The 24,535-nt window shown below is 45.2% G+C and overlaps 1 protein-coding gene across 5 annotated transcripts in view; it reads right to left on the bottom strand.

The window, feature by feature from the left end:
* Positions 1-792: 792 nt before the first annotated feature.
* Positions 793-24,535, bottom strand: part of PHF12 (PHD finger protein 12) — a 41,495-nt gene continuing 17,752 nt past the window's right edge. For 2 of the 5 annotated variants that reach the window (XM_070393180.1, XM_070393179.1), the window contains 13 exons: positions 21,371-21,443; positions 18,151-18,544; positions 15,992-16,112; positions 14,473-14,605; positions 12,473-12,637; positions 8,988-9,146; positions 7,585-8,383; positions 6,282-6,407; positions 5,473-5,616; positions 4,447-4,545; positions 3,432-3,514; positions 2,380-2,518; positions 794-2,032 (listed from right to left, as the gene is read on the bottom strand). In XM_070393180.1, coding sequence (XP_070249281.1) covers positions 1,698-2,032; positions 2,380-2,518; positions 3,432-3,514; positions 4,447-4,545; positions 5,473-5,616; positions 6,282-6,407; positions 7,585-8,383; positions 8,988-9,146; positions 12,473-12,637; positions 14,473-14,605; positions 15,992-16,112; positions 18,151-18,544; positions 21,371-21,443 — 2,770 coding nt within the window. In that variant the 3' untranslated portion in view covers positions 794-1,697. Of the gene's footprint in view, positions 2,033-2,379; positions 2,519-3,431; positions 3,515-4,446; positions 4,546-5,472; positions 5,617-6,281; positions 6,408-7,584; positions 8,384-8,987; positions 9,147-12,472; positions 12,638-14,472; positions 14,606-15,991; positions 16,113-18,150; positions 18,545-21,155; positions 21,248-21,370; positions 21,444-24,535 lie in introns of those variants that run through there. The other 3 variants (XM_070393182.1, XM_070393181.1, XM_070393183.1) reach the window with 3 other exon arrangements.

The raw sequence follows: 24,535 nt of genomic DNA, 5'->3' as shown, positions 1-24,535 counted from the left end.
GAATTTGGTTTAATAAGAAGGCTCAGGGCCGTAGAATTAAGGTAATGCATAGACTTCGTCTTGAGGAATTGCTGCTGTGTAGTGAATACAGTCCTATAAACTGTGGCACAGCCGGGGTTAGAGACTGGATTTCTCATTTTTCATGTTTCCCCAGAGACATTTGAATCAACAAATTGCTCCACACTACATTCTAAGACACGGGGGCCACATCTACCTTGTTGACTGCTCATAGCAAGTGAGCCAGACCAAGATTCAGGCACAGAGGGTCAAGTGGTACTTGAATTGCTCCATGTCCAGCTAAGGTGACAGGGAAAGGACAAAACCAGGTGTTATGACCTCCCAGAATAGATGAATAAAGTATGACAGCAAATAATTGGAACTAAAGGCAGTCTCTACTCTCTAAAGCTTCTAGACCAGAATGCAGAGGTCTCACTCTACCAGCTTGTTTTAATGTCTTGGTTTTGGAGCCATAAAGAGCAGGGGCCTGAACATTCTTAGAATCTTGCAGAATCTGATCATGTCAAATAATCAAACCCTCTAAACTCTAAGTCACCCACAAAGTCATACAACAGCTCCCCTTAGCAGATGCACCCTTACCCTTCCATTTCCACCCCCCATGCACTGTAGGCTCACTTTCCTACAACACCTCCCCTCTCCTGATTTCCCTTGGGGAATGTGACTTGTTCAAGGAGACTGTGGGACCAAGATCTCAGGGAGGGTCCCTTTCAAGTATGATGACAGGTAGGACAGACAGGCAGAAAACATAATTTGAAGTATTTTTGTTTTTTTATATACAGAATACAGGAAAGTTTCTGTAAAGTCTAAAACATTACAATTACTATGTACATTGGTACTAGTTGTGGGGTAGGAGAAGAGGAGGGAGTCAAGGGTGGGAGGAAGAGGAGAGAAGTGGCAAGAGAACAAAAAAAGGAGACAAAACAGGTTTACGACAAAAAACATTTTTGCTACAATAGACAATTTGAAGAAAACGCTCTACCACATGTAGTACTGTACACAGTTTTTAAAAACATTGAAAAAATGTCATCACTAGATGTATTTACACAAAATCCAAATACACTTTTCCTTATTCGAAATAAAATAGATGGACAGCCAGAAAAAGGATTCATTTCTCATTTGTCCATAATACACAGTAGCTACCTGTAGTGCAACCGCTGCAGAAAGGGAAAATAACTTGGAGGGTGGGAACCATGGAAGGAGGGTGGGTAGCGATCTTTATATTAAATAAAACAATGATATTGTATAGATTTTGCTGTATGAAAACTGTATTTTTTTCTTTTAATATAAAACTATTGTCACTGCCACAAAATAGAACAAGTTTCTGATTATTTTACAACGGCGGGCGAGGGGGAGGGAGCAGGTGGGTGGGGAACGGTTTTGTGTTGGAGGAAGTGTCCAGACCATTGGCCTTCCCCTCCCTGCCCACGCTGTTCCTCAGCTCGGGTCTGCCGCTTTTCCATGAAATGTTGAGTACAAATATATGTGCAAATGCCCCCTAGAACTTGAGAAAAGAAAAAGGATTTTAAAAAACAGTCAAAAGGTTTTCTTCATGTCATGCAAAGATTGTAGTTGAAGGGTTTCTGGTGGAGTATAGAAAAAACCCGGGCTTGGTTTGTGTACATTTTTGCATTGCAGGAGTCTTGGGGTGGGTGAGGCGGGTGATGGGGTAGCCACCAGTCCTAGGGAACGGAGTTGGAGCGCAACACAGGGCCCTGGTGGGGCTTGAGAGAGAGCTTCTCGGCCAAGACCCCATCTTGCAACAGACTGGCATCGCCTTTGGGCTGTTTGGTCGCAAACTCAGTGATGCTGAAGACAAACTGCAGACACCCCAGCTTGATGTAGCTGCCATGGTGCAGTAAGGCCGTGCCTTCCCAGCCGGCCCCACTGCCCCCAATCAAGCTTGAGCTGCTGGCTTTGCAGTTGCAGGGTCTCCGTTGTGGCCCCTGGGCTTGGGAACTCATCATGGGTGCCTCCTCACTTGGCTCTTCATCCTGTTTCTGGTGCCGGCGACGCCCTGGGGAAAAAGGGGATGGTCACCAGAGAGGAACAGTGAGCAGTCCAACCATCTGGGCTGTTCGCCAGATGGACCCCTGTACCCCCCCATTTTAGATGCTGCATGACTGGGGTGAGGGATGCTCAGAAAGGACTGGTCAAGTCTCAAGTGCTGTACACAGAAGTGGGTGCACGGCACTTGGTTCTCTGTGACCCTCCCTGGGCCCAGGAGTAAGCACTTGGCAATGCAACCAGGAAGGCAAGAGACAGCATATCACTGGCAGCAAGCCTGAGCCACCCTGACAGAGCCTTTGAAAATGTGTCTAAAAATGGCAGGCTTCGTGGCCACAGGCCTCTGCTCCAACTTACTGATGACACTCTGCACTTTGGCAACAATACTGCTTGGGGGGGTTGGCGGGGTCTTCTCAGAGAAGTCACATGAATACAGCACATTGTCCACCGTTGTCCCGTGCTCACTGTAGTTTAACAGCTCATAATGTTTGGTATTCTGAGGAGGAGGAGGGAAGATAAGATGTGTGGTCTGCTGCGTGGGGCCTGGGGCTAAGGGGAGAGAGGACATATGGAGAAGGCTGTGCTGCTCTATCTGGGGAGCTCTCTTTCTTTCCCAATCGTGCCCTTCTTCCCTATACTTTTCGATTGGGGCTCAAAATTCACCTCCTGTGTGCTCTCCCTCCCAGGAGCAAGCTCCTGCCTTTCCCTTCCCCCTCCCCTCCCCCCACAGGCATGCATCTCCTAACCTCTAAGGGAACCCACGAGACCTGCAACCAGGGGAGCAATGGGCACTGTCAGTCCCAGGCTAACCCCCTGAACCTATCTCTAAGGCTCCCTTTTCTCTGACTTTCCAGAGCCAAAGCAGATTCGCCTAGGTTCTCTCCTGTTGCTTCTTCTATCCTAAGCCCTGCCTTGTTTCACTGTCCCCAGCTTTCATAAATGTACTCTTAACAATAAAAAACAAAAACAAATAAACAAAAAAGATTCACCCCTTCAGGGAAGCCTTCCTTCTTAGAACCCGCCCTCTCCTCACTCTTTTCTGCCTCCTCAGCACTGGCTCCTGTTGAAATCACTGGCATATGAGATGATGAAACTCACAGAGTTGCACTAAGAGGGCTTGGCTTCTTTCTATACTGTTTCCTTCCCCTGCTTAGCCCCACCCTTCCCCCCGACCTCAGCTGAGCCTGTGATCAACCTCAGGAGATATGGTAGCCCTGCTCCTGGGGAGCAGATGGCCATGGTAGAATGTCCTTTTCACACCAAGACTCTTCTCCTCCCCAGATGACAGGGAGGGAAAAGGAGAAGACCTCCAACACCCTTCTTCTCACCCAGGCACTGAACAAAAACTCAGTGCCTGGGAGAGGCCTCAGGTGGGGAGAGCTCCCTCCTACCCCACCAATACCCCTTACCTCATCGTAGAATATGCAGGCGTGTTTCCCGGACACGTAGTTACAGTGACCATAGTTTGTAAGGCACACGTCCATGTCAGCTCCTGCAAGGTGACATGAATAGAGGAAAAGGCGGGCAGAGAACAAATTGTAAGGTGTTTGTGTGAAGGTGTGGGGGAGGGGGAGTGTTAGCTTCTGGGCAGGCACTAGGAGACCCTGAGGGACAGGTAGCTCAGGGCCCCCTCCTTGTATTTTAAACTAAAGCTGATGTCTTTTCAACCTCTTGCCAGAGAACAGTTGTCTTTGCCAGCTGATCTGCTTTAGAACATATGGCTGCTGCCCAGATGGGTACAGTGAGCTACTGAAGAAAATGCGATATTTTCTTTTCATTTTTTAAAATATATTTTTTATTCATTTCAGAGAGAAAGGAAGAGGGAGAGAAACATCAATGATGTGAGAGAATCATTGACTGGCTGCCTCCTGCATGTCCCCTACTGGGGATTGAGTCCGCAACCCTGGGCATGTGCCCTTGACTGGAGCGTCAGTCCACAGGCCAACGCTCTATCCCCTGAGCCAAACTGGCTAGGGCGAGGATGGGATGTTTTCATGAGAACACAACATGGGGTGCAGGGCCTATAAATCATATCACCTGAAAGCAGGGAAATGTCTAGGCTGGGGGCTAATCTGCCTGTCTCTGTACAAGATAGAGGGCGAACTAAAGCTCAGGTGTATGTGAGCCCCGTAACTTTTTCAAGACCTGCAGGGAGAAAGCATGTGCTCACTCCTTGGGTATCTCCTTGCAGTGTTTTAAATGCCTCACTGAGCAGCAGTCAGAAGTTTTACCTCTCCTGATGTCACACTGGGCACAAAGCAAAGGGCCAGAGGACAGGGAAGACAAGCAGCTGATGGTCTCCTTTCTTAGCCCTTCTGGTTGGGACATCCATCAAGTTAAACCAGTCTGCCCCTTTCTAGCCTTTGAGGGTAAGAGTGTTAGTCTTTAGGGCTGAACAGACTCAGCACCTCCCAGCTGGCTCACCTGTCCCGATGTAGAGGGTTCGATAACACATGTTCACAGCTCCTCCCAACCCTAAGAGAGGGTAGAACACAGCTCGGGCCTGTACCTCCTTTCTTTGCACTACAAGACAAACACAGGGATAGGGTTATTCAGAAACTCAGAATCTGACACTCAAATGCAAATCAACAGAACATATGGCTCAAACATTAACAGAACCTGGACCTTTGGCGCATCGCTTGAAGAATATAATCCCACTGGATGAGTAATCTTTACAAACTCACATCTAACACTGGGTTGCTTCACGGTGAGGCTCTCTGTCCCACACACAGCAGTCCTCACATGGGGTAAGAAGGACCAGAGCTTTGACAATGGTCACAGGATTTGAGGATGATAGTACTTTATGAGCTCTTGGCTGCTGGTTGGTTTGTCAGGGATATACTAGCTGGTCCTATAGGGAGGTTGTGCAAAAAAGGGCACAGACCATCTCTCTCAAACTTTAAGGTGCATATGATTTGCCTAGAATCTTGTTAAAATGCAGATTATGATTTTGTAGGTCTAAGGTGGCGCCAAAGCTCTGCATTTCTAACAAGTTCTTAGATGCAGCTGCTGCTGCTGGTCTGGGGACCAAACTTTTAACAGCTAATGCTCCAAGGGGTATCCTAAGCAGAGTTAACCTCTTGGGAAGGATTTCCAGGAGGCTAGCCCAACTGTTATTCTGTTTCTCACCTTTTGGGAAATTCTTCTAACTTGAATATTTGACAGCAATTGAGCAGAAAACACTACATATACCCAAAGGCACTTGTAGCTGTTTTCTGTGTCTCAAAGTGGATATGTATGAAAGAAAGTTACAGTGCACTTCCTGGAGTCTGAGCTGAAAGCTGTGGGTGCCATTTTGTATCTGTTTTCTGAGAAAAAAAACAAAAACCATGGTGCTTTATAAAGCCCATAAAAAGCACACACTGAAAGCTGAGATTTCCATGGAGGGGGGATGGCCATTCACACAGAGAGATCTGACGGCGTGGTGTGGTGGCAGGTGTGCATGCGCACCTTCTGTGTGGTGCCCTCCAGAAGCCAGTGGATGTGCCCCGACACTGCCCGGTGAAGTTTGGACCCGGGAGGGGAAAAGCTGATGTATTCTCTGCAAGGCCAGAAACTTGATCAGCTTCTCGTCCAGCATATTTATCTCGATTTCTATTAACCAAAGAGAGAGATTAAAAAAAGCAGCTGAGGAGGAAATGGAATGAGAAGTAGGCTAAGGTTACCGAGCAAATAGTGCAGCATTTCTAAAATCCAGCCAAGAGCTTTTTAAAAAATAGCACAAAGTGATACAAAGATCTTGGCTGGGCATCTCACTAGCCATCTGCAGTGAGAGACAGGCCCCAGTGCAGACTATACAGATGCCTCCTGCCCCTGGGTAGCTGGATTTTAGGTAAAGTGGTCCTAGAAAGGTAAAGCAAGATAAACCATTTGCCTGTGCATGGGGAAGGCCTGGATGTCTAATATTGGGGCTTGGATTTCTACCCACTCTCTGTTTACAGAGATCGAGTTCTGCCCTGCTTCTCCTTGATTGTGGGAGCGAGATGCCTCCTGATTTTATTCTGCAAGTGCAGGTGATCTGACTATAGTGATTTTCTCTTCTCTTCTCACTGGTCAGCTTGGCTCTGTTCTCTCTTCATCTTTGATTATGTGTATATGCATAAGGCAGAGATAGAAGGGGCTTTTTTCCTACACCACTCCCCTCTCCAGCCCTGAGACCAGGCACCCCTTCTGCCCCTTTTTGAAATGAGCTGAATGCTGCGTAGGGACAGCACTTTCACCACAGTAGCTGGTGGCAGAGCAGCAGCTCATTCACTCACCTCCATTGACATCCATAAATGCTCGAAGTGAGTTGGTGAGGTCCACCATGGCAGTAGAGTTGGCTGGGAAAGAGGGTACGGTTAAAGCGCTTCCTATGGATAACGTGCCGGGGCTGACCTTGCCATCTGGGGACGGAGCAGGAAGACTGTTACTTACGTCGCCTGAGGGAAACCCACCGGTACAATCCCCCACTGCCGAGACAGGTCTGGATTTCGGACCCAAGGTGATGTTCCCTTCTCGATTCTCACCCCATAGGCTCTGGAACTCCTAGAGCTAAAAACGTGTGGTGAGGAAGGGCAGATGGAACGACAATGCACCCAGGCATGCAGAAGGCTCCAGAGAACTGAGAACCAGTGGAATCTACTGCTCTGGGGAATGTTGGTGGGGTAACTTCATTCTCTGAGCCATGACTACCTCCCTGCTACCTATACTCATTTAAATAAGTGGTGCCTGCCCCTAAAGCTCCTGCCTACTGAAGTCTGACTCACAGGTGCAAAATCTACCCAGGAAAAAAGCCTGAGAAGTGGGGCCACCCTGAGATCTGGGGCTCCATGCAGAGAAGTCACAGACACCTTGTTACCAAGACTTCCAGCTGACTAGGGAGGCCAGCTTCAGTTCAGACAGGAGAGACCACAGGGGGTTTCAGCAGCATCTGATACCTGGTTCAGATGCTGGGGTCAGCAACCTCGAGGTCCCGAGTGCTGACTGGAGATAGCTGAGAGAGCAGGTCCACACTAGGTCAAGTATGGACATGAGGGCAAGCTTTTGGGCCAGAATTCTCTCTATGGGCATCCCACTCTGCAGCAATTCTAAAGGCAGTGTTCCTTTCTAGCCCTGCTTTCCCTGACATGGAAGTTCCTTCAAAATAACCAGGCTCTGAGAATCTGGATCAGGTGTGGATCATGAAACAGAGGCTATCATTCAGAGCCTCAGGCTGACCACAATGGTTTCGGAGCACATGCTACCTTCCTCAAGGGTGATGGGACAAAACAGGCAGAAGACCCAGGCCTGGAAGGAGTGGGAAGGTGGAATCAGGAGACCCAGGCTGTAGTTCCAATCCTGCCACTGACTTGTTAGATCACCTTAAAGAAATCACTTAAGCTTTCAGAGCCTAAGCAGTCCCACTGAATAGACGAAGACAAGTTAACATGTACTTTCTCTTCCATCACAGAAATGGGGGAAGGATAAATAATACAGAGATCAAAGCCCTCTGAAATATTCACAGATAGGATTTTTTGAAGCTTATTTGTCAGGAAGAGCATAAAATTACTCCAAATCACCCTAAGGCTGAGTGGCACTCACCTGAAGATGGCGCTGGTGAGCAGAAACTTTGGCTGGCTCCTGTGGCCAAGATACTGTCTCCTGCTGCTTGGGGGGGAGTGAGCACCCGGGTGGCATTTGGGGGTGAGCCCAGTGGCCTTGAATCTGTCAACGGAGGTCCTATCTGTGATTGGACAGTCTTTCTTTGCAAAGTGCTGGTGTTCTCGATGCTGGCACAAGAGCTGGGAATGGAAGGGGGCAGGCTTGGGACAGGAACCAAACTCCTCTGGGGGCAAGAGCTGGGGCCAGTGGCATTCTCTGTCTTCACAATGATGCCGACGGTGTGGTTCTGAAGCCCCCCAGCCGCTGGTGGTGTGAGGGGCCGGGGCCAGCCTTGTCGGTGTGAGAGGCCTGGTAGGGGGGTGTTGGCGCCTGGAAGTCGCCGGGGGTCCGTGGAATCAGTGGGGCTGCTGTAGAGGTGTGGGCCATTGGCTTTCACCTCTGTGTTCACTGGCCCGTTGGCAGTCCCACAGGGGGGTTTCTTGGATTTTTCCGCACAAGAACTGCAGCTGATGTCCTCTAGGGCTGGGGGTTGGTGGGGTGGAGAGCAGCTCAGGGAATTCTGGGTGCTAATCCCTGAGGGGCAGGACAGGGGATAGTGGGAAGGTGTAGTAGGTGCCTTGTCAGCTGTTTGCAGGGAGGTGGTGATTGAGCTGTCAGTCACAATAACAGGCTTAATATCAGCCTTCTCTGTCTGTTCAGAGTCCCAATGCGAAGGCATCTGCTTAGCAGATAAATGTTTCAATATGCTGCACTGGAGCGCAACAACACTACAGAGCCACTGTAATGGAAGGAGAGGAGAGGAGAGGAGGGTAAGAGGCCTGGGAGGCGCTGGTCCTTCCTGCCACAGTGGCCAGGGTTACAGCAGAGCTGATAAACACTGTTTCCGAGGTCCCATTGCGAATGCCCAGAAAGGGTGTGCTTGACTCCTGATAGGATTCCATTTCCATTCCCAAGCAAGACTTGTTGGTACACTCAGCAGACAACACCCTGGTCAGCAGAGCTTGGGATTCCCGTTCTGGTTTTGCCCCTAAGGCTCACCTTGTGACCAATATTCAGCAAGTACCCTAAACATCGGCTGTGTGTCCAGCACTATCACCTAGTCTCTCTATGGGTCTACTGAGCTCTTTCTACAGACAGTTTTGCCCATCTCACAGTGCAGGGAGACCGATGGAGAGAAGCAGACCAGTTGACTCTGTAGTTCTCTTACTTGCCTCAAGATCTGAGTCAGAGGTTCTCCCTGAAATAGTCAACTCTTGGGGGGTGAGGGTGGGGGTGGGTGGGGTTGTAGAAGATGGGGATGGGAATGACACTAAGGCTATTTCCATAACAGCTGCAGTGGGATGGAAGATTAGATTTGGAATCCCAGCCCTGCCTTCACTCACCTCTTGCTGCTCTGCCTGGGTGGCTAAGTGCTCAGAGTTCAAAAGGTGCATCTGTGATTCCTCAGGGATCCCATTGCAGATCAGCTCCCCATCCCGAATGGCCGCGGGTGCAATGAGTGGGGGTGGAAACTGGTATTGAGATTTTATAGCATCAGGAACCTGTTCAGAAGAGATAGGAGGAGGAAGGAGAGGGAGATAGTGCCAATATGGCCAGTTGATTCTGCTCTGACCGTGCTCTTCTGTCCTTGGTGCTGATGCCCAGGGGACCATCATCCACTCTGGGATAAGGTGGCTTGGTGGGCAGCAACTGCTCTGTGCCACCATCTCTTTGCCTAACACATATGCACGCTAGCTTGAGAAGGCACAAAACTGGAAACAGCAGGCATGCCCCCCACTTTACTTCATTAAGGTCTAAGGACTGAGGAAGCCAGAAATCATTGCATACTGCCTTCTGCTTTGGTCTAAAAAGTGGAAGACTGACACCAAACGGCTCCAGAGTGGTACCCTGGGCTCTTATTGCTTAGGCTCAAGTTTGGAAAGTAAGTAAACAATATCTGAAGAGATAAAAAGTTAAATGAGATCACATTCACAGTAGACATGCTCAGCATGAGGCCTGGCTCCAGAGAAGCACTCAATGTCAGTTTTCTCCATTCATTCATGACTCATAAAACAATTGAAGACCTCTTTGTTGTACAAACAGAAGACACACTCTGAATCTCACCATGTAAGAATGAAAGAGCCACACAAGCAAAGAATCATTCACACATTCAACCAACATTTATTGAGCATCTCCTGAGTCTGGGCACTGTGCCAATTCCTAGAAATCCAGATGAACAAAATTTAAGCCTTGCCCTCAAGGAGCTCACAGTCTAGTAGGGAAGACAAACACAGAAACATTATAATACAATGTGATGGATCCTAGAATAAAGGTATGTCTAAGTAGCTAATAAAAACATGGAGAAAAGTGCTTATTTCTACCTGGGGGACAGAAGCTTGGGATTAGAGATTTTATAGGAAGGCGGTATTTGAGCTGAGACTTGGCAGTTAAGAAGGAACTTCCAGGCAGACCAAGGGGAAATAGGGTAGGGAAGCAGTACCTAAGGCAGAGATGTAAAAGCACCTGGTAGATTTGGAAAATATTTTGGGAGAACCAAGAGATTTGGTGAGCAGGTTCTTAGGGAGGATAAGGGAAGGAAAGCCCCAAATGGTTGCCTTTCCTTATTTTATTATTGTTATTTTAATTTTATTTTTTTATTTACTTATTTATTTTTATTGATTTCAGAGAGGAATGAAGAGGGAGAGATAGAAACATCAATGATGGGAGAGAATCATTGATTGGCTGCCTTCTGCACGCCCCCTACTGGGGATTGAGCCCACAACCTGGGCATGTGCCCTCGACTGGAATCAAACCCACGACTCTTCAGTCCATAGGCTGACACTCTATCCACTGAGCCAAACCAGCGAGGGCTTATTTTATTATTATTATAAACCCTCATTTGAGGATATGTTTTTATTGACTTTAGAGGGGAGGGGAGAGAGAAACATCGATCAGTAGCCTCCCGTATGTGCCTAACCAGAGATTCAGCCCACAAGCTAGGAATGTGGCCTGAATGGAATTAAAACTGCAACCTTTTGATGTATGGCGGGAAGTTCCAACCAACTGAGCCACCCAGCTAGGGCTCCCTGTCCTTATTTCACTCTCAAATTGTCCAATTACAAAATGCTTTTCAGAAAATTTGTGCCCTTGGATTTTCTTCAAGAATAGAGAAACATTTTAAAAGGGAACATTATAAAACGATAGGGTTTTATCAAAGCCTCTTGGCCTGTTCATTTTGGTAGCCCGGCTCTCTTCCATACCTATATGGTGAATTATAGTCTAGATCTGTTTAACTAAGGCAGTGGTCGGCAAACCGCGGCCCCTTGAGTGTGGCTCTTCCACAAAATACCACGTGTGGGCGCGCACGTACAGTGCGAATGAAACTTTGGCCACACTCAAGGGGCCAAAGACCCGCATGTGGCTCGAGAGCCGCAGTTTGCCGACCACTGAACTAAGGTATGAGGCTTGTCACCTGTAATATATCTTACTCCAACTGAAAACATCTAACTTAATTTTGGAAAACTGGTGTTTCCACTGAAGTATAAATATTTAAACAGTTAAGAGTTTGTTATCCAATTTTCAACAGTTAACATCTTGCTGGTGCTGACACCCACTGGAAATGATGGGTATGATTTTTAAAAAAAAATCCTCACCAGAGGATATGTTTTTACTAATTTTATTAATTATTATTTTTTTGAATCCTCACCCAAGGATATTTTTCTATTGATTTTTAGAGAGAGTGGAAGAGAAAGGGAAAGACAGAGAAATATTAATGTGAGAGAAACACATCAGTTGGTTGCCTCCTGCATGAGCCCTGACCAGGGCCTGGGCCAGGGAGAAGCCTGTAACTGAGGTACATGCCCTTGACTGGAATCGAACCCAGGACCCTTTGGTCCACAGGCCGACACTCTATCCACTGAGCAAAACTGGCTAGGGCTGTTTTTACTAATTTTAGAGAGATGTGAAGGAAGGGACAGGAAGCTGAGGGGGGCGGGGGGGGATATATGTATGAGAAAAACATTAATTGGTTGCCTCCTGTACCTGCAACCTAGGTATGTGCCTGGACCAGGAATAGAACCGGCAACCTTTCAGTGCATGGGACAACCAACTGAGCAACACCATCAGCCAGGGCGGGGCTGGTGCGATTTTAAAGTATGGCTGCCCCCAAGTGGTCATATTTGAGAATTGCTGGTTCCTATTGATACATATGACAGTCTGGGATTATTTCAAAAGAGAAAAATCAGTTTATATATAGGTATATAGTGTTGGGCTCTCTAAGTTAAATGAATGAGGGGATTGAGTGGTTTATGAGAACCAGCCTCAACACCACCAAATACTCTTTTCAAATTTCTCTGTCAAATCTCTGTGGATACACTTTAATAATTGTTAAGTACATAAAACGTATTGCTAATATATTAACAGCAGCCTGGGAAAAGAGATTTAACTTTCCTTTAGACATTTTCCCCTCTTAAATTCCTCAGTTGGGATAGCTCACTTTCCACATGGCCCTCTGCTTAATCACCCCCACCTTCACCTCACAGCTCTAGGAAAGGGGCCATCAAACAGGAAGAGATGGCACTGAGTGCCAGGTGAGGGGCAGTAACAGCAGAGCACATCTACATTTGGTGGAAGGGGTTAAAGAGTGTTTATCCTCAGGAGAACTAGAGACCTGCAGTTTGAAGGCCTACTATGGGGTTTGGCATTCATAATCCCGACCACCCTCCTCAAGTATTAAAATGTACAGCCACATTCATTACTTGTTCAGATACCACAGAGAAGTCTCAGGGACTTCAGTTTCCCTATTTGTGGAAGTGGGACCATGGCCCTCTGTCTATACCATGAAGGTGATCAGAAACCACCATCCTGCCTGAACCAGGTTGTGACTCACCTTCAAGCTTCTTCTTTTGACCGACTGGAGCACACGGCGGTTAGGAGGGTGCTTCTTGTGAATTCGGTTCAGGAAATCCACTTTGACGACGTGCTGTGAAATGGTGTCCTGGAAACGGTCAAACACCTGGCACCGATTACTCAGTGTCATATTCTTTTGGTTCAGCTAGGATCAAAGCAGAAACACTCCTGTGGTGAACCTCAAAAGACATCCCTCTCCCAACTAACTATAAATGGACCAAATGGGATTGTCTGTCAGGGGTTGGTATGTCAACACTTGTCAGAGTTGCATAAGATTTTCACCCTCAGCCCTGCCCTGTCCAACGAGGGACAACTGGTATGTTCCTCTTCCCTAGAGTGGCAGGAAATAGGGAATTAGCTAAGAAGTGACCTTCCAAATTCAGCCTCTGACAGTCTCTGTCCAGCTCAGACCACCCTCTGTCAGTTTACAGGTTTCCTTTTTTTCTTTTAGGTACAGGTTTCTGAGGAGATGCAGGCCTTGGCCCTCAAGAGACCCAGACTCCATTCCTAGCAAGAGAACCTCTCCCACAGGAAGCAGGACTGTTTCCTATATAGGAGTCTGGTTGACAGCTGGGATCAGCACCCAAATCCTGTGTGCCCTGCCCTATTCCTCCTCCATAGTACTAGGGAGCAAACTCCTAGAATATATCACAGTCTTGTTCTATAGGAGGCAGAAAACGTGGACTGCTCTAAGAGGCCGAAGGGAGGAGAGGGAAGTTTGTGCAGCAGCATACAGAAATTATGTCACATTTCCTCTTCTACAACTGGTCCCATACACTTTAATTCAAAAGGGAAAAAAACGTGTGGCAGCTTCTAATTAGTAAAAGAGGAAAAACCCCTAAGTGGCTAATAAAATATTACCCAATTAATAACTTCTCATCTGCTGGAAAGGCGATCTTTAAGATTCATATTTGGGTAAACTGCTCATGGTTGCTTTTTTTTTGGTTCAGTAAGAGGCAAAACAAGATACCCACACTGAGCCCCAGAGAGAAGCTTCCTCCTAGATAAATCTTTCTGAACAGCATTAGACAAATAAGAGGACAAAGCAACTATTTTCTTTCATATGTGCAAGTCTATAACTGAGGTTCCCTCAGTGTAAAGTGGAGGGCACATTGCCATGTTGAGGGGCAACAATCATTCCATGATTATCACCATTTGATAGGCGACGTCTTATGCAATAACATTTTTTAATTTGGAAAGGCTGTTCTTATGAGGGACCTGCTCCTCCTGAAGCCCTCTCCTACTCAATCTATGAGTGACTATTCTAAGTGCCTATAAGGAAATGTCTTTGGAGATAGCAAACTACAGTTCTGTTTTGGCCCCAGGAAGCAGTCTGGAAAATGTACCCAAGACTCCTGGGAAATAGATAATACCCTCACACCATTCATTCAACAACTTAGTTACTCAACACCTATAAGTGTTATGACAAGAATTAAAGTAAGAGGAGGGAAAGAACCTCATTTGGTGCCTAGGAAAGATCAGGTGTTCAATAAATGGTTGACTGTCTGGAATACCATTATATCCACGTCAATTCGCTTAAGTTACCGTGCAGTTAGTTAATTCCTGAGATATAAGAATAAATATCTTAGAATTTTCTTTGTTCCCTCTAAAAACAAGAGGCAGGAAAATATGGAAGCAACCACTGTGAGAGTATTTATTTCCATAATGTTGGACCTAATATACCCCAGTTTAGGGCTATCACATCTGCTTGATTCACTCTGGAAGAAAATATTAATGAACAACCAAATGCTAGTGGGTTAAGTCTGTCCATGCAGCTAAAATAAGGCATTGTGATAAAAGGCAAAACGCACAGCTAATGAATGTCAAAATAATCGGAATTGAGTCGAATGGTCTGTAGAAACCAGCATCGGAGAGATTATAGTGAATTCTGGTACAAAGCTGACCTTCCTATGCTTTCTACTGAACCAGTCCACGCTCCACTGTGCCCGTAGAGGACTGAAGGGACACTGCTGTACTTACCACCACATGTTCGATGTGATTTGGACACATCCATCTGCCCAGGGGCATGGCAGTGAGTGGTGGCTCAAGGCAGTCCATGTGGAACAGGAGGGGGCAATAGTCACACTGGATGAGAGGGGCCACGCGACAACTCCTGCAAAAAAGAGATTCGGCCATTTCTGTGGCAAGATGGGAGAACTCAAAACAACCTCCCCTCCTTAATCCCAACAACATTCTCCCACATCCTCCTCCCCCAATGATTCAGTTACAGTCACGATTAGAAAGATGGATGAAGTTGGGGGCTACCACAGAGCTCTTCATTATTCTCTCTTCTAAGAGAACTGTGTCTTGTCAGGAAGTGAATGTTTACGTGGAGTATGCTAAAGTGGCTGTCGGAGCATGAATGATAAATGCTCAGTACTCAGTGGGGGAAGACAGCCAACTCTACTTGATCTTTCTACTCCTTAAAAAAAGCAACTACTGCATTAAACAACAACAAAAATACTAGCAACCTTTCTAAAATCTACTACAGCAAGAACCTTTTCTTCTGCATGAAGCACTCAGAAAAACTGACAACCAGAGACAGTTGTGCTGGGAAAATGATTTTGTAATGTATTAATGTAAGCATAATTAAAGGGAGGGGCTTAAGCAAATGCCAATTATGATTTGTAACCATGATACTCTCAGGTCCTCAAAATGCACTGGAGCCACAGTTTGGGCTCAGAGTCCTGCACTCTACTATCTAGTCCCCTATAGCTTTTGGTGTGGAACATTTCTTTTTAATATTTTTTTTCTCCTGTTATCCTGTCCTTCTAACATATCTAACAAGTCCATCTTCAGTAGCAGCTGGTTCCTGTCACTGAGGAGATCCTATTTGAAGAAAACCAGTATCACAGGGAAGCTACAACTGGGGCAACCTAGGTGCTTTTGGAAGTCATCCAGTCTAATGCATACTGTGGATACCTGTACTACTTTTAAACTAAACTTTAGCGATTTAAAAATTATTTGTTGTTTCCAGGGACTTGTGTCGCTGCAGGCTAGAATTCCTCCTGATAGGTAGGCTAAATATTTCATACTTTAGTTTACTTTCAACTCTTGTTTAGCCTCTACAGTTTACAATACTTGTTAAAATATTCAAGGCTTTGATCAATTAGTCACTCAGTCTCTCTCATATCATCAAAATATAGATTATGTACATTTAACATGTATGGTTTGAAAGAGGTGATGGAAGAGAGAAAAAAACATCATTTACTGCCGAAACCGGTTTGGCTCAGTGGATAGAGCGTCGGCCTGCGGACTGAAAGGTCCCAGGTTCGATTCCGGTCAAGGGCATGTACCTGGGTTGCGGGCACATCCCCAGTGGGAGATGTGCAGGAGGCAGCTGATCGATGTTTCTCTCTCATCGATGTTTCTAACTCTCTATCTCTCTCCCTTCCTCTCTGTAAAAAATCAATAAAATATATTAAAAACAAAACAAACAAACAAAAAAACATCATTTACTGAATATGAGGAAAAGCCCCTTAGTATGGAGGAAAAATACCTGCTACACGTGAAGCAGACTTTGACCGGTAAGGGAACGAGACCATTGTGATCTAACTCATGCTGTGTCTTCTTAACGTTTTTCCCTGTGGTTTCCTCCTTTCTTCTTCTCTTGCTGGAACCTAGAAGAGAAATTGGTGGTGCTGAACTTTCTCTAGGTGCAGAGTTCCTGGCCTCAGATATGGACACAATAGTAAGCGAAAGGAAGAGATCTCAGTAAAAGCATGTGCTATGGCCTAGACATGGATCTCTTTCTGAGGCCCCCTGGTCTGGTTTCAAGTGAGAAAAAGAATTAGAGGGGAGACTGAGACATAAGTCAGAACCTTGATCAGAAGTCACTTGTTCTGTGGCACAAACACCTCTAAAGGTTTTGTAAACATAAAGTGGCCAGAAGCCTAGCTTATATACTGGCAACCTATGAAATATAAATAGGTCAAAAAGCCTATTCTCTGGAGGTAGATGAGGAAAAAACTACAATTTCACTGCATTTTAACAAAAATCAGAAAAGCTTTGATTCTGCATCCTACTGACCGTAAGTTTCTTAAGTTTGCCAATTTCACTCTATCTGAAAGAAAAAAATAAGATCTAGAAGCTTTATGGTATCAAGAAGAAGCCATGACTTGATTGATTAAACAAACAAAACACTAGGAGGGTAATTTGGTAGAATCTATTAAAAATATAAACGCCTGCCCTAACCGGTTTGGCTCAGTGAATAGTGTGTTGGCCTGCAAACTGAAGGGTCCCAGGTTCGATTCTGGTCAAGTGCATGTACCTTGGTTGCAGGCACATCCCCAGTAGGAGGTGTGCAGGAGGCAGCTGATTGATGTTTCTCTCTCATCAATGTTTCTAACTCTCTATCCCTCTCCCTTCCTCTTTGTAAAAAAATCAATAAAAATATATTTAAAAACAAACAAACAAACAAACAAACAAAAACTATAAATACAGCCCGGCTGGCATGGCTCAGTGGTTGAGCATTGACCTATGAACCAGGAGGTCATGGTTTGATTCCCGGTCAGGGCACATGCCCAGGCTGCGGACTCGATCCCCAGTGTGGGGTATGCAGGAGGCAGCCAATCAATGATTCTCATTGATGTTTCTATCTCCCTCTTCCTTCCTTTCTGAAATTAATTAAAAAAAATATAAAAAAGAAAGTAATTTGTCTTAAAAAAACAACACAAAACTATAAACACAGTTTTGACTCAGCAATTCTAATATTAAGAATTTATCCTACATTGCCGAAACCGGTTTGGCTCGGTGGATAGAGCGTCGGCCTGTGGACTGAAAGGTCCCAGGTTCGATTCCGGTCAAGGGCATGTACCTGGGTTGCGGGCACATCCCCAGTGGGAGATGTGCAGGAGGCAGCTGATCGATGTGTCTCTCTCATCGATGTTTCTAACTCTCTATCTCTCTCCCTTCCTCTCTGTAAAAAATCAATAAAATATATTTAAAAAAAAAAAAAAAAGAATTTATCCTACAGACACACACCCACAAGTATACAATGATGTATTTACAGAATTATCTGTGAAGCACTATCTATAGAAACAAAAGATTAGGAAAAACCTGAATGTCCATTAACAGGAAATTAAATAAATTATAGTACATCTATATGTATATGATAGATCCTTATACAACCATTAAGAGAAACTAAGTAATGTCTATATTAATATGGAAAGATCTCTATCCTGATCACATTATGAAGTAAAAAAAAAGCAATGTGTAAACAGAATATCAAGTATGCTATTTAAGGGGGAAGTAATGAGCATATATCTGTACTTGCTTATACATACACAAAGAAATTCTAGAGGAAATACACAAGAACAAAACAGTGGTTATCTGTGAGGGGTAGGAAGGTGGAAACTAGGCAAATGGCAGGCAGAAGTAGGAGGGAAATTTTTCCTGTACGCCTTTTTATATTTTTTGATTTCTGAATCATGTGAATATATTACTTTAAAAAAAAATGTGATACTGGGAAGGGTGGAAAGAGAAAATTGAATAAGCACTATAAGAGCTAAAACCTTCAAAGATCTCTCCAGGAAGAACCAAGAACAGCATGAGACAGTGGCTATACAGACAGTGATCCCATAGGCAGCACTACCCTTTGACTGGACAATAATCCTCTGGAAGGTGGAGTTGGGGAGGGGATATAATGGTTTGGCTAACCTGGTAGTGCAGTGGTACAAGTCAGTTCATTGGGCAACTGGAATTGGGTGGGGTTCCGCTCCATGGCGGCAGCAATCAGCAGCTCAAAAGGCCGCCTTAGCTGGGGCTGCACATAGTCTGGCTCTACTGCCACTGGCTCCTCATCCACGTCAATGATGTCCTCGTCAACGTCGTTCTGCTCAGAGGTGGGGGTCTCTGTGCTGGCATTGGACGTGGGCGTGCCAGGCCGGCTGGCTCTTCTCTCCAGGATCCGGGCATGGGCCATAGCCTTGAGTTCAGTTTTGCTAGCTGATCTGTCCAACAAGTCAGTGTCACTGCTGGGGGATGTAGTCCGTTTGCCAGATTTGTCCACCAGTCCATTAACATGGCCCAGCTCCTTTTTCTGTTCTCGCTTCTGTGCAAATGAACAGGAGGGCCCATCATACAAAGTACCACAAAACAGAAAGAAATAGATGCTATAAAATCCTATTAGACTACAAACCAAAATTATGAAAGTCACAGATTCATCCACCTGGGGACTTGGAACACAGTTCTGTTAAAGTTGACAAAATTATAGCTGAACTAATGCTGGCAAAACTATTGCAGCAGGGAATCACCAAAAGGCATGGAAATTAGAAACTATTATACAAATCACACATCATTTCCTCTAAGTCATTATATGATACACAATATCTCTATACAAGTAGAGGAGTAAAGGAATAAACAACTGACACAGTGAGAACAAGCTAGGTGAGACCGAGGACAGTAAGAATAACAGTGGGAACCAATGAGATCACTGTAGTTTGCCTGGAGCAGCAGCCTGACCTATTGAATGGTTTTAAGAACTGCTCAAAATAAATAAAGTCTGGCCCGTCAGGTGTGGCTCAGTGGCTGAGCATTGACCTATGAACCAGGAAGTCATGGTTTGATTCCCAGTCAGGGCACATGCCCAGGTTGTGGGCTCAATTCTGGTGTGGGGCCTGCAGGAGGCAGCCGATCAATGATTCTCTCTCATCATTGATGTTTCTATCTCTCTCTCCCTTTCCCTTCCTCTCTGAAATAAATTTTAAAAAATTATATATATAACAGTCTGCAAAAGCAAAGGTAATATGTAAAATAGGCAAGCAGAACTCCCTGTCTAGGGAGGCTGGGTGCTAGCCTGGAAGGTATCTGTAGTACACAGTGGAAAGATAGTGTGTGAAGGGTAGGGACTCAGCAATCATCGTGGTGGCTTTCAATATTTCAACTTTAACTAGAACTCTGAAAGTGATACTTCTTTGAATGGGAAGGTGGAGAAGTGGAAAAAGACTAAGTGTACTCTGTAGGCCTAGATGACTGACAATACATTTTCCTCCAGGATTCCAAATAGAGTGGTCAAATGAAAGTTTAACATTGGTCTCCAGTCAGAAGACAGTTCTGCCACTGATTTCCTATGACGTTGGGTGACTCGGGCTGGTGGGCAGGAATTTCTCTATCTGTAAAGTGAATCTAGTAAAACTTTTCTTCTTCTTTTCTCAGGGACATGGTGACGATAAAGAGAATCATATATATGCAAGGGATGGCTCTGAGTTGGGAGAATCTAGCCTCCACTAGGAATAGGACCTGAACATTGGAGGTTGATGAGGCTCAGAGGATGTATCATTTCAATCCACTTCAGTGTTAACTACAGGAGGCCAAAGCCTGGAACTGGTGGTGGTGGTGGAAAAGACAGATATGGCTCTGGTAGGCGAAGAGGGCCACCTGAGAGAAGGTCAGAGTGAAATTTCAGAAAATACAAACTATGTTAGAAAAAAAGCATACTAAAATCTCTAGCAAGTAGTTCTGCTTCTAGAAAATTGATGAAGAGGTAATAGAGCATTGAAGTGAGACAGGATTTAGTTCTTATCTTGGCTCTGTCAATTCCTTTTCTTTGGGAAAGTTATTCTGTATTTATAAGCCTCAGTTTCTTTCTTTCTAAAATGGAGATACTACCACCAGCACCCACAGATGGCTACATGGATTAAATAAGGCACATGAAATACCCAGCAGACGATGGGAACTAAAAGAACAGTTTCTCTCCTCCACCCTCTTTTCCTGGCTTTACCTCTTCTCTCTCCACTGTCCTAACCCTTTCACGTCCAGCTTCTTTGAGTGGCAAGTTTCTGAAAGGCTTCCTGGCTGGCAGGTATCTCTAACTGGCCCTGCTCTAATCTAACCGAGGATGCACAGGAAGAGATCTTGGGAGGTGAGCAGGCTGGAGGACAGCCTGTTTTGTGGATTTTAGGAGAAATCAAACTACAACTGTGGTAGGTGGCTGAGTTGGCCCTGGCTTGCTTTTTAATAGGAACCCTTGTGAACACACTGAAAAAAAATGTCTACCTAACTGTTTATCTTCTTCTTAAAGGTTGAAAACTGTTACACACATAAACCACAATCTCTGAATCATCTCATCCTGTTTCTGCAACCAAGGAAGTCATCATTCACTGTGACATCATGTACAGGGGCCAGGAAAACAGAAGTGATGTCACAACAAAAGCAAGTTATTTGGTGTATAATTAGTGTGGGGTTGGGGGGTGGGGTGGGGCTTTACAATTCACACAGTGTAATCCACAGTCTATAATCTGAGGATTGGCTCTCTCTTAATCTGAGTGGAAACACACCTACTTCCTTTTTTGATAAAGGAGAATTTAGCTTTTGCATTCCACAGCAGTTGTCTCAATGTAGAAAATAATGTTCTCAAAGCCAGTACTGAATTATTGAAGCCAAGGTAAGGGAAACTAAAGAGAGATTAGGCAATTTGGGGTACAAGTGAGTTCAAAGTCCCCCCACCCCCATATACCTGGCTAAGCCTTTGGTTACTAGTGACTTATTTGTCTTGGGGTAAGAGAAACCCTTTTTCCATCAAGCTGGAGAAGCAGCCTGTTTTTTCTTCAACCACTTTTAGCCATGGATATAGTTGCCACATTCAGGCCACTTATAGGAGGTCTACAAGATCAAACACTACTCCTGTCACTAGTGAATGAACATGGCTTAGTAAATTAACACACCTCTTCTGCCCATATCAGCAGCCCATGTTTGGATTTTAGGCCCTATTGGATTCCAAACAGTCACCATGAGGAGAATGTGGGTGATTCCAGGGCTGGAAGAGACAAGAAGAAGGGACAAAAACACCTTCAGGGCCAGGCCATCTTAGCTCTAGAATATCAGTACTCTAGATCCGGCATTCTGAGCAAAGCCTTTAGAAAACAGCATTATTTATTACCTTTCGACGAACAGTGCACCGGTGACACATCCACTCCCCAGGAGGCAACATCTCTTCACTCAGTGGAGGGTTACTGTGGGGAAAAGACAAGGGCAAGACTAAGTAACTAACTAATCCTTTGAAGCAGTGGAAAAAGCCTACCTAGATTTGGCACAAAGCCTCATGTACCTCAACTTCTATTTTGGCCAGCCCTACAGCACTGCTCAGGCTCTCACATCTTTCAAAATGCTTACTTGGCATCATTTATAATAACCTAAAGAGTGAGCATCCCTTCCTTATCTTAGAAAGAGAAGCCAAAGCCAGAGCTATTAATACTGTGTTATAGGGAAAGACATAATTTCTTTCTCTAGAACACTCTTCCCCTAGAAAGCCATGCCTGTAAGGCCTGCCTCAATCAGCCTATGAGAGATTAAAGATCATTACAAATTCTTTGATACTCCTTCCATCCAGAAGTAGTCTATCTCCTTCCTCTTGAATTGGGCTTGTTCTTGTGCCTTGTTTGACCAACAGAATGTAGCAGAGGTGACAATGTTGTAACTTCCAAGGTTGGGTTCTGAAGATTCCATTTTTACATGCCTGAATGTTCCACCTCAGAGCCCTGATGTTGTGCTGTGAGAGGCCACACAGAGGAGACTTAAGGCACTCCAATGAACAACTTCTGTTGAAATCCAAGCCAACAGCCAGCACCACTACTGCTATGTGACCAAGTCATCTTGGACCATGCCAGCTCAGATGAGCTTCCACATGACTGCAGTACCAGACAACAGCATATAGAACAGGAAAACCACCTAGCTGAGCCCAATCAACCTATAGACTTGTGAGAGATAATAACTAGTGTCTATTTTAAGCCACGGAGTTTTGGGGCAGTTTGTCAGCAACAATGGCATACTGAGGACAGCTCCTCCAGGCGTTTTTCTGGGATTATTCAAACATCCTAGACCCCTGGCAGCATGGTTTTGGTTCACTTCTGGCACTTCTCATGCTTTCCCTTATGTGATAGTTCTCTTATTTCTTTTATTAGAGGGACCAAGACAAGGGTTGAATCTCTTCCCCCTTTGTATCTTTATAAGAGGTGTACACAGTAGCTACTCAGTAAGTCAATACTGAATCAAAATTAAAGCTGTGTAGGGCTAGCCTTACTGATTCTCCAGGTGATTGATTTCCATTAAGGTTATACCAAGATCCATATGAGACTTTATTAAGTCCTTGGGAGGCTCATATTTATAATGCCTATACAGTAGTTGTTCTCAAAGTGTGGTTTCCAGACTGGCAGCATCATTTGGGAACTTACTAGAAATGCAAATTCTGAGACCTCACTCCAGATTCACTGAATCATAAATTTTGGGGATAGGGCTCAGCAATTTATGCTCAACACCAAAGTTTGAAAACCCCTGCTATACAGAATAGGCTACATTCATGCTTAAGAAATTCTCACATTTGGTTCCTGAAGGTATTTACTTGGAATGGTAAGGAGGAAATTTTTCTTCAAGGAATCAGAGCTACTATAAAAACAAACAAACACACTCGAAGGCTGAGTGTATAAGGACACGCCTTCAAGTCCCAGGGCTTAGTGCTCTCCCGCTTTACCGTTTCTACTTAAAATAGCCTCGGGCTGGCAAATTTTCCTAGCTCCATGCTTCCCCAGAGCCCTGAGCATACATGTCAGGATGCCCAGCAAGCCTCATTGCTCCCTTTCTTCCCTGTTACCTTGGTGGGATGACAGGAGGACCTGTATCAGGAAGCAGAAAACTGGAGGCACATTGGCCTGTGCGGATAGGTCTTCAAGCCCTGGAGGACCACAGGTGAACATCACCTGTAATGTCTACCTTTGTTCTCTCCAATGTATTTCTGCATAGACCACACCCAAACTAATGAAATGCACACATGTAATTTGCAAAGGTCTACAGACTCTGCTATGCTTCAGCAGTTGTTATATTAAAATTAACCCTGAAAAGGCTGTCACTTCTGATTCTGTTTTTCATCATTTCTTTTCATCTGCCTACTGGATTTGAACCAAGATACCCTACACCACATGTAAAGCAGAGAAAGGCAAGGCAAGGTGGTACAGGATTAGATCTTTTTACCAAGATGTGAATGGCCTCCTGGTTACCCTTCATGCTTCCCCTAATCTATTTCCAACCCTGCTGGCAGAATGGTATATTTAAAACACAATTCAGATCATATCACTCTCCAAATTAAAATGCCCTTCAATAACACCCCATTCATTATAGGATAAAGTTCAAGCTCCTCAATGTTGTAGATAAGACCCCGTGACCAGAACCCTGCCTCCTTCTCCAGCTCCATTAAGTCTGGTGGCCCCCTACACAGCCTATACTGTTTCTCAACTCTGTCTCTGCTCATTCCAGGGCCACTGCTCACAACCACTAAAGCCAAGTCTTTCCCCACTCCTTTACCAGGTGGACTCATCTTTTATAGGGGCTCAAGTCAGGTGTTACCTACAGGAAGCCTTCTCTGACAGCCACCTGGCCAGGGTGCTTTCTTGTTTCTCTTTTTTAAAATTGATTTTTAGAGAGAGAGGAAGGGAGAGGAAGAGAGGAGAGAGGGAGAGAGAAACATCTCTTTATGCATTCACTAGAGGCCCGGTGCATGAAATTTGTGCATGGGTAGGGTCCCTAGGCCTGGCCTTCGATCAGGGCTGATTGGGCCTTCCTTCCCCAGCTGCGGGCTAGGCCCTTCCTTCGTTCCGCCCCCTAGTAGTCAATGCATGTCATAGTGAGTGATCGAACCCCTGGTCTCCTGAACTCCCAAGGGGATACTTTGCATATTAGCCTTTTACATATATAGAAGATGGGTTGATTCTTCTATGTGCCCTGACCAGGGATCAAACCTGAAACCTTGGTGTATCTGGGCGAAGCTCTAACCAATTGAGCTATCTGGTCACGGTCTTGTTTCTCTTGTGTGTGTGTGTGTGTGTGTGTGTGTGTTTAATTTTTATGCAATCAGTTTAGATTTTTAAAAAATATATTTTTAACTGATTTCAGAGAGGAAGGGAGAGGGAGAGAGAATCATTGATCAGCTGCCACCTGCACACCCCCTACCGGGGATTGAGCCCAGCAACCGGGCATGTGCCCTTGACCAGAATCGAACCTGGGACCCTTCAGTCTGCAGGTTGATACTCTATCCTGAGCCAAAACGGCCAGGGTG

This window comes from Myotis yumanensis, unplaced genomic scaffold, assembly GCF_028538775.1.
Source record: "Myotis yumanensis isolate MYYU_CA2020_CCGP unplaced genomic scaffold, mMyoYum1.0.hap1 SCAF_16, whole genome shotgun sequence".
Taxonomy (NCBI): domain Eukaryota; kingdom Metazoa; phylum Chordata; class Mammalia; order Chiroptera; family Vespertilionidae; genus Myotis; species Myotis yumanensis.
This window is presented reverse-complemented; position numbering and strand designations above follow the sequence as displayed.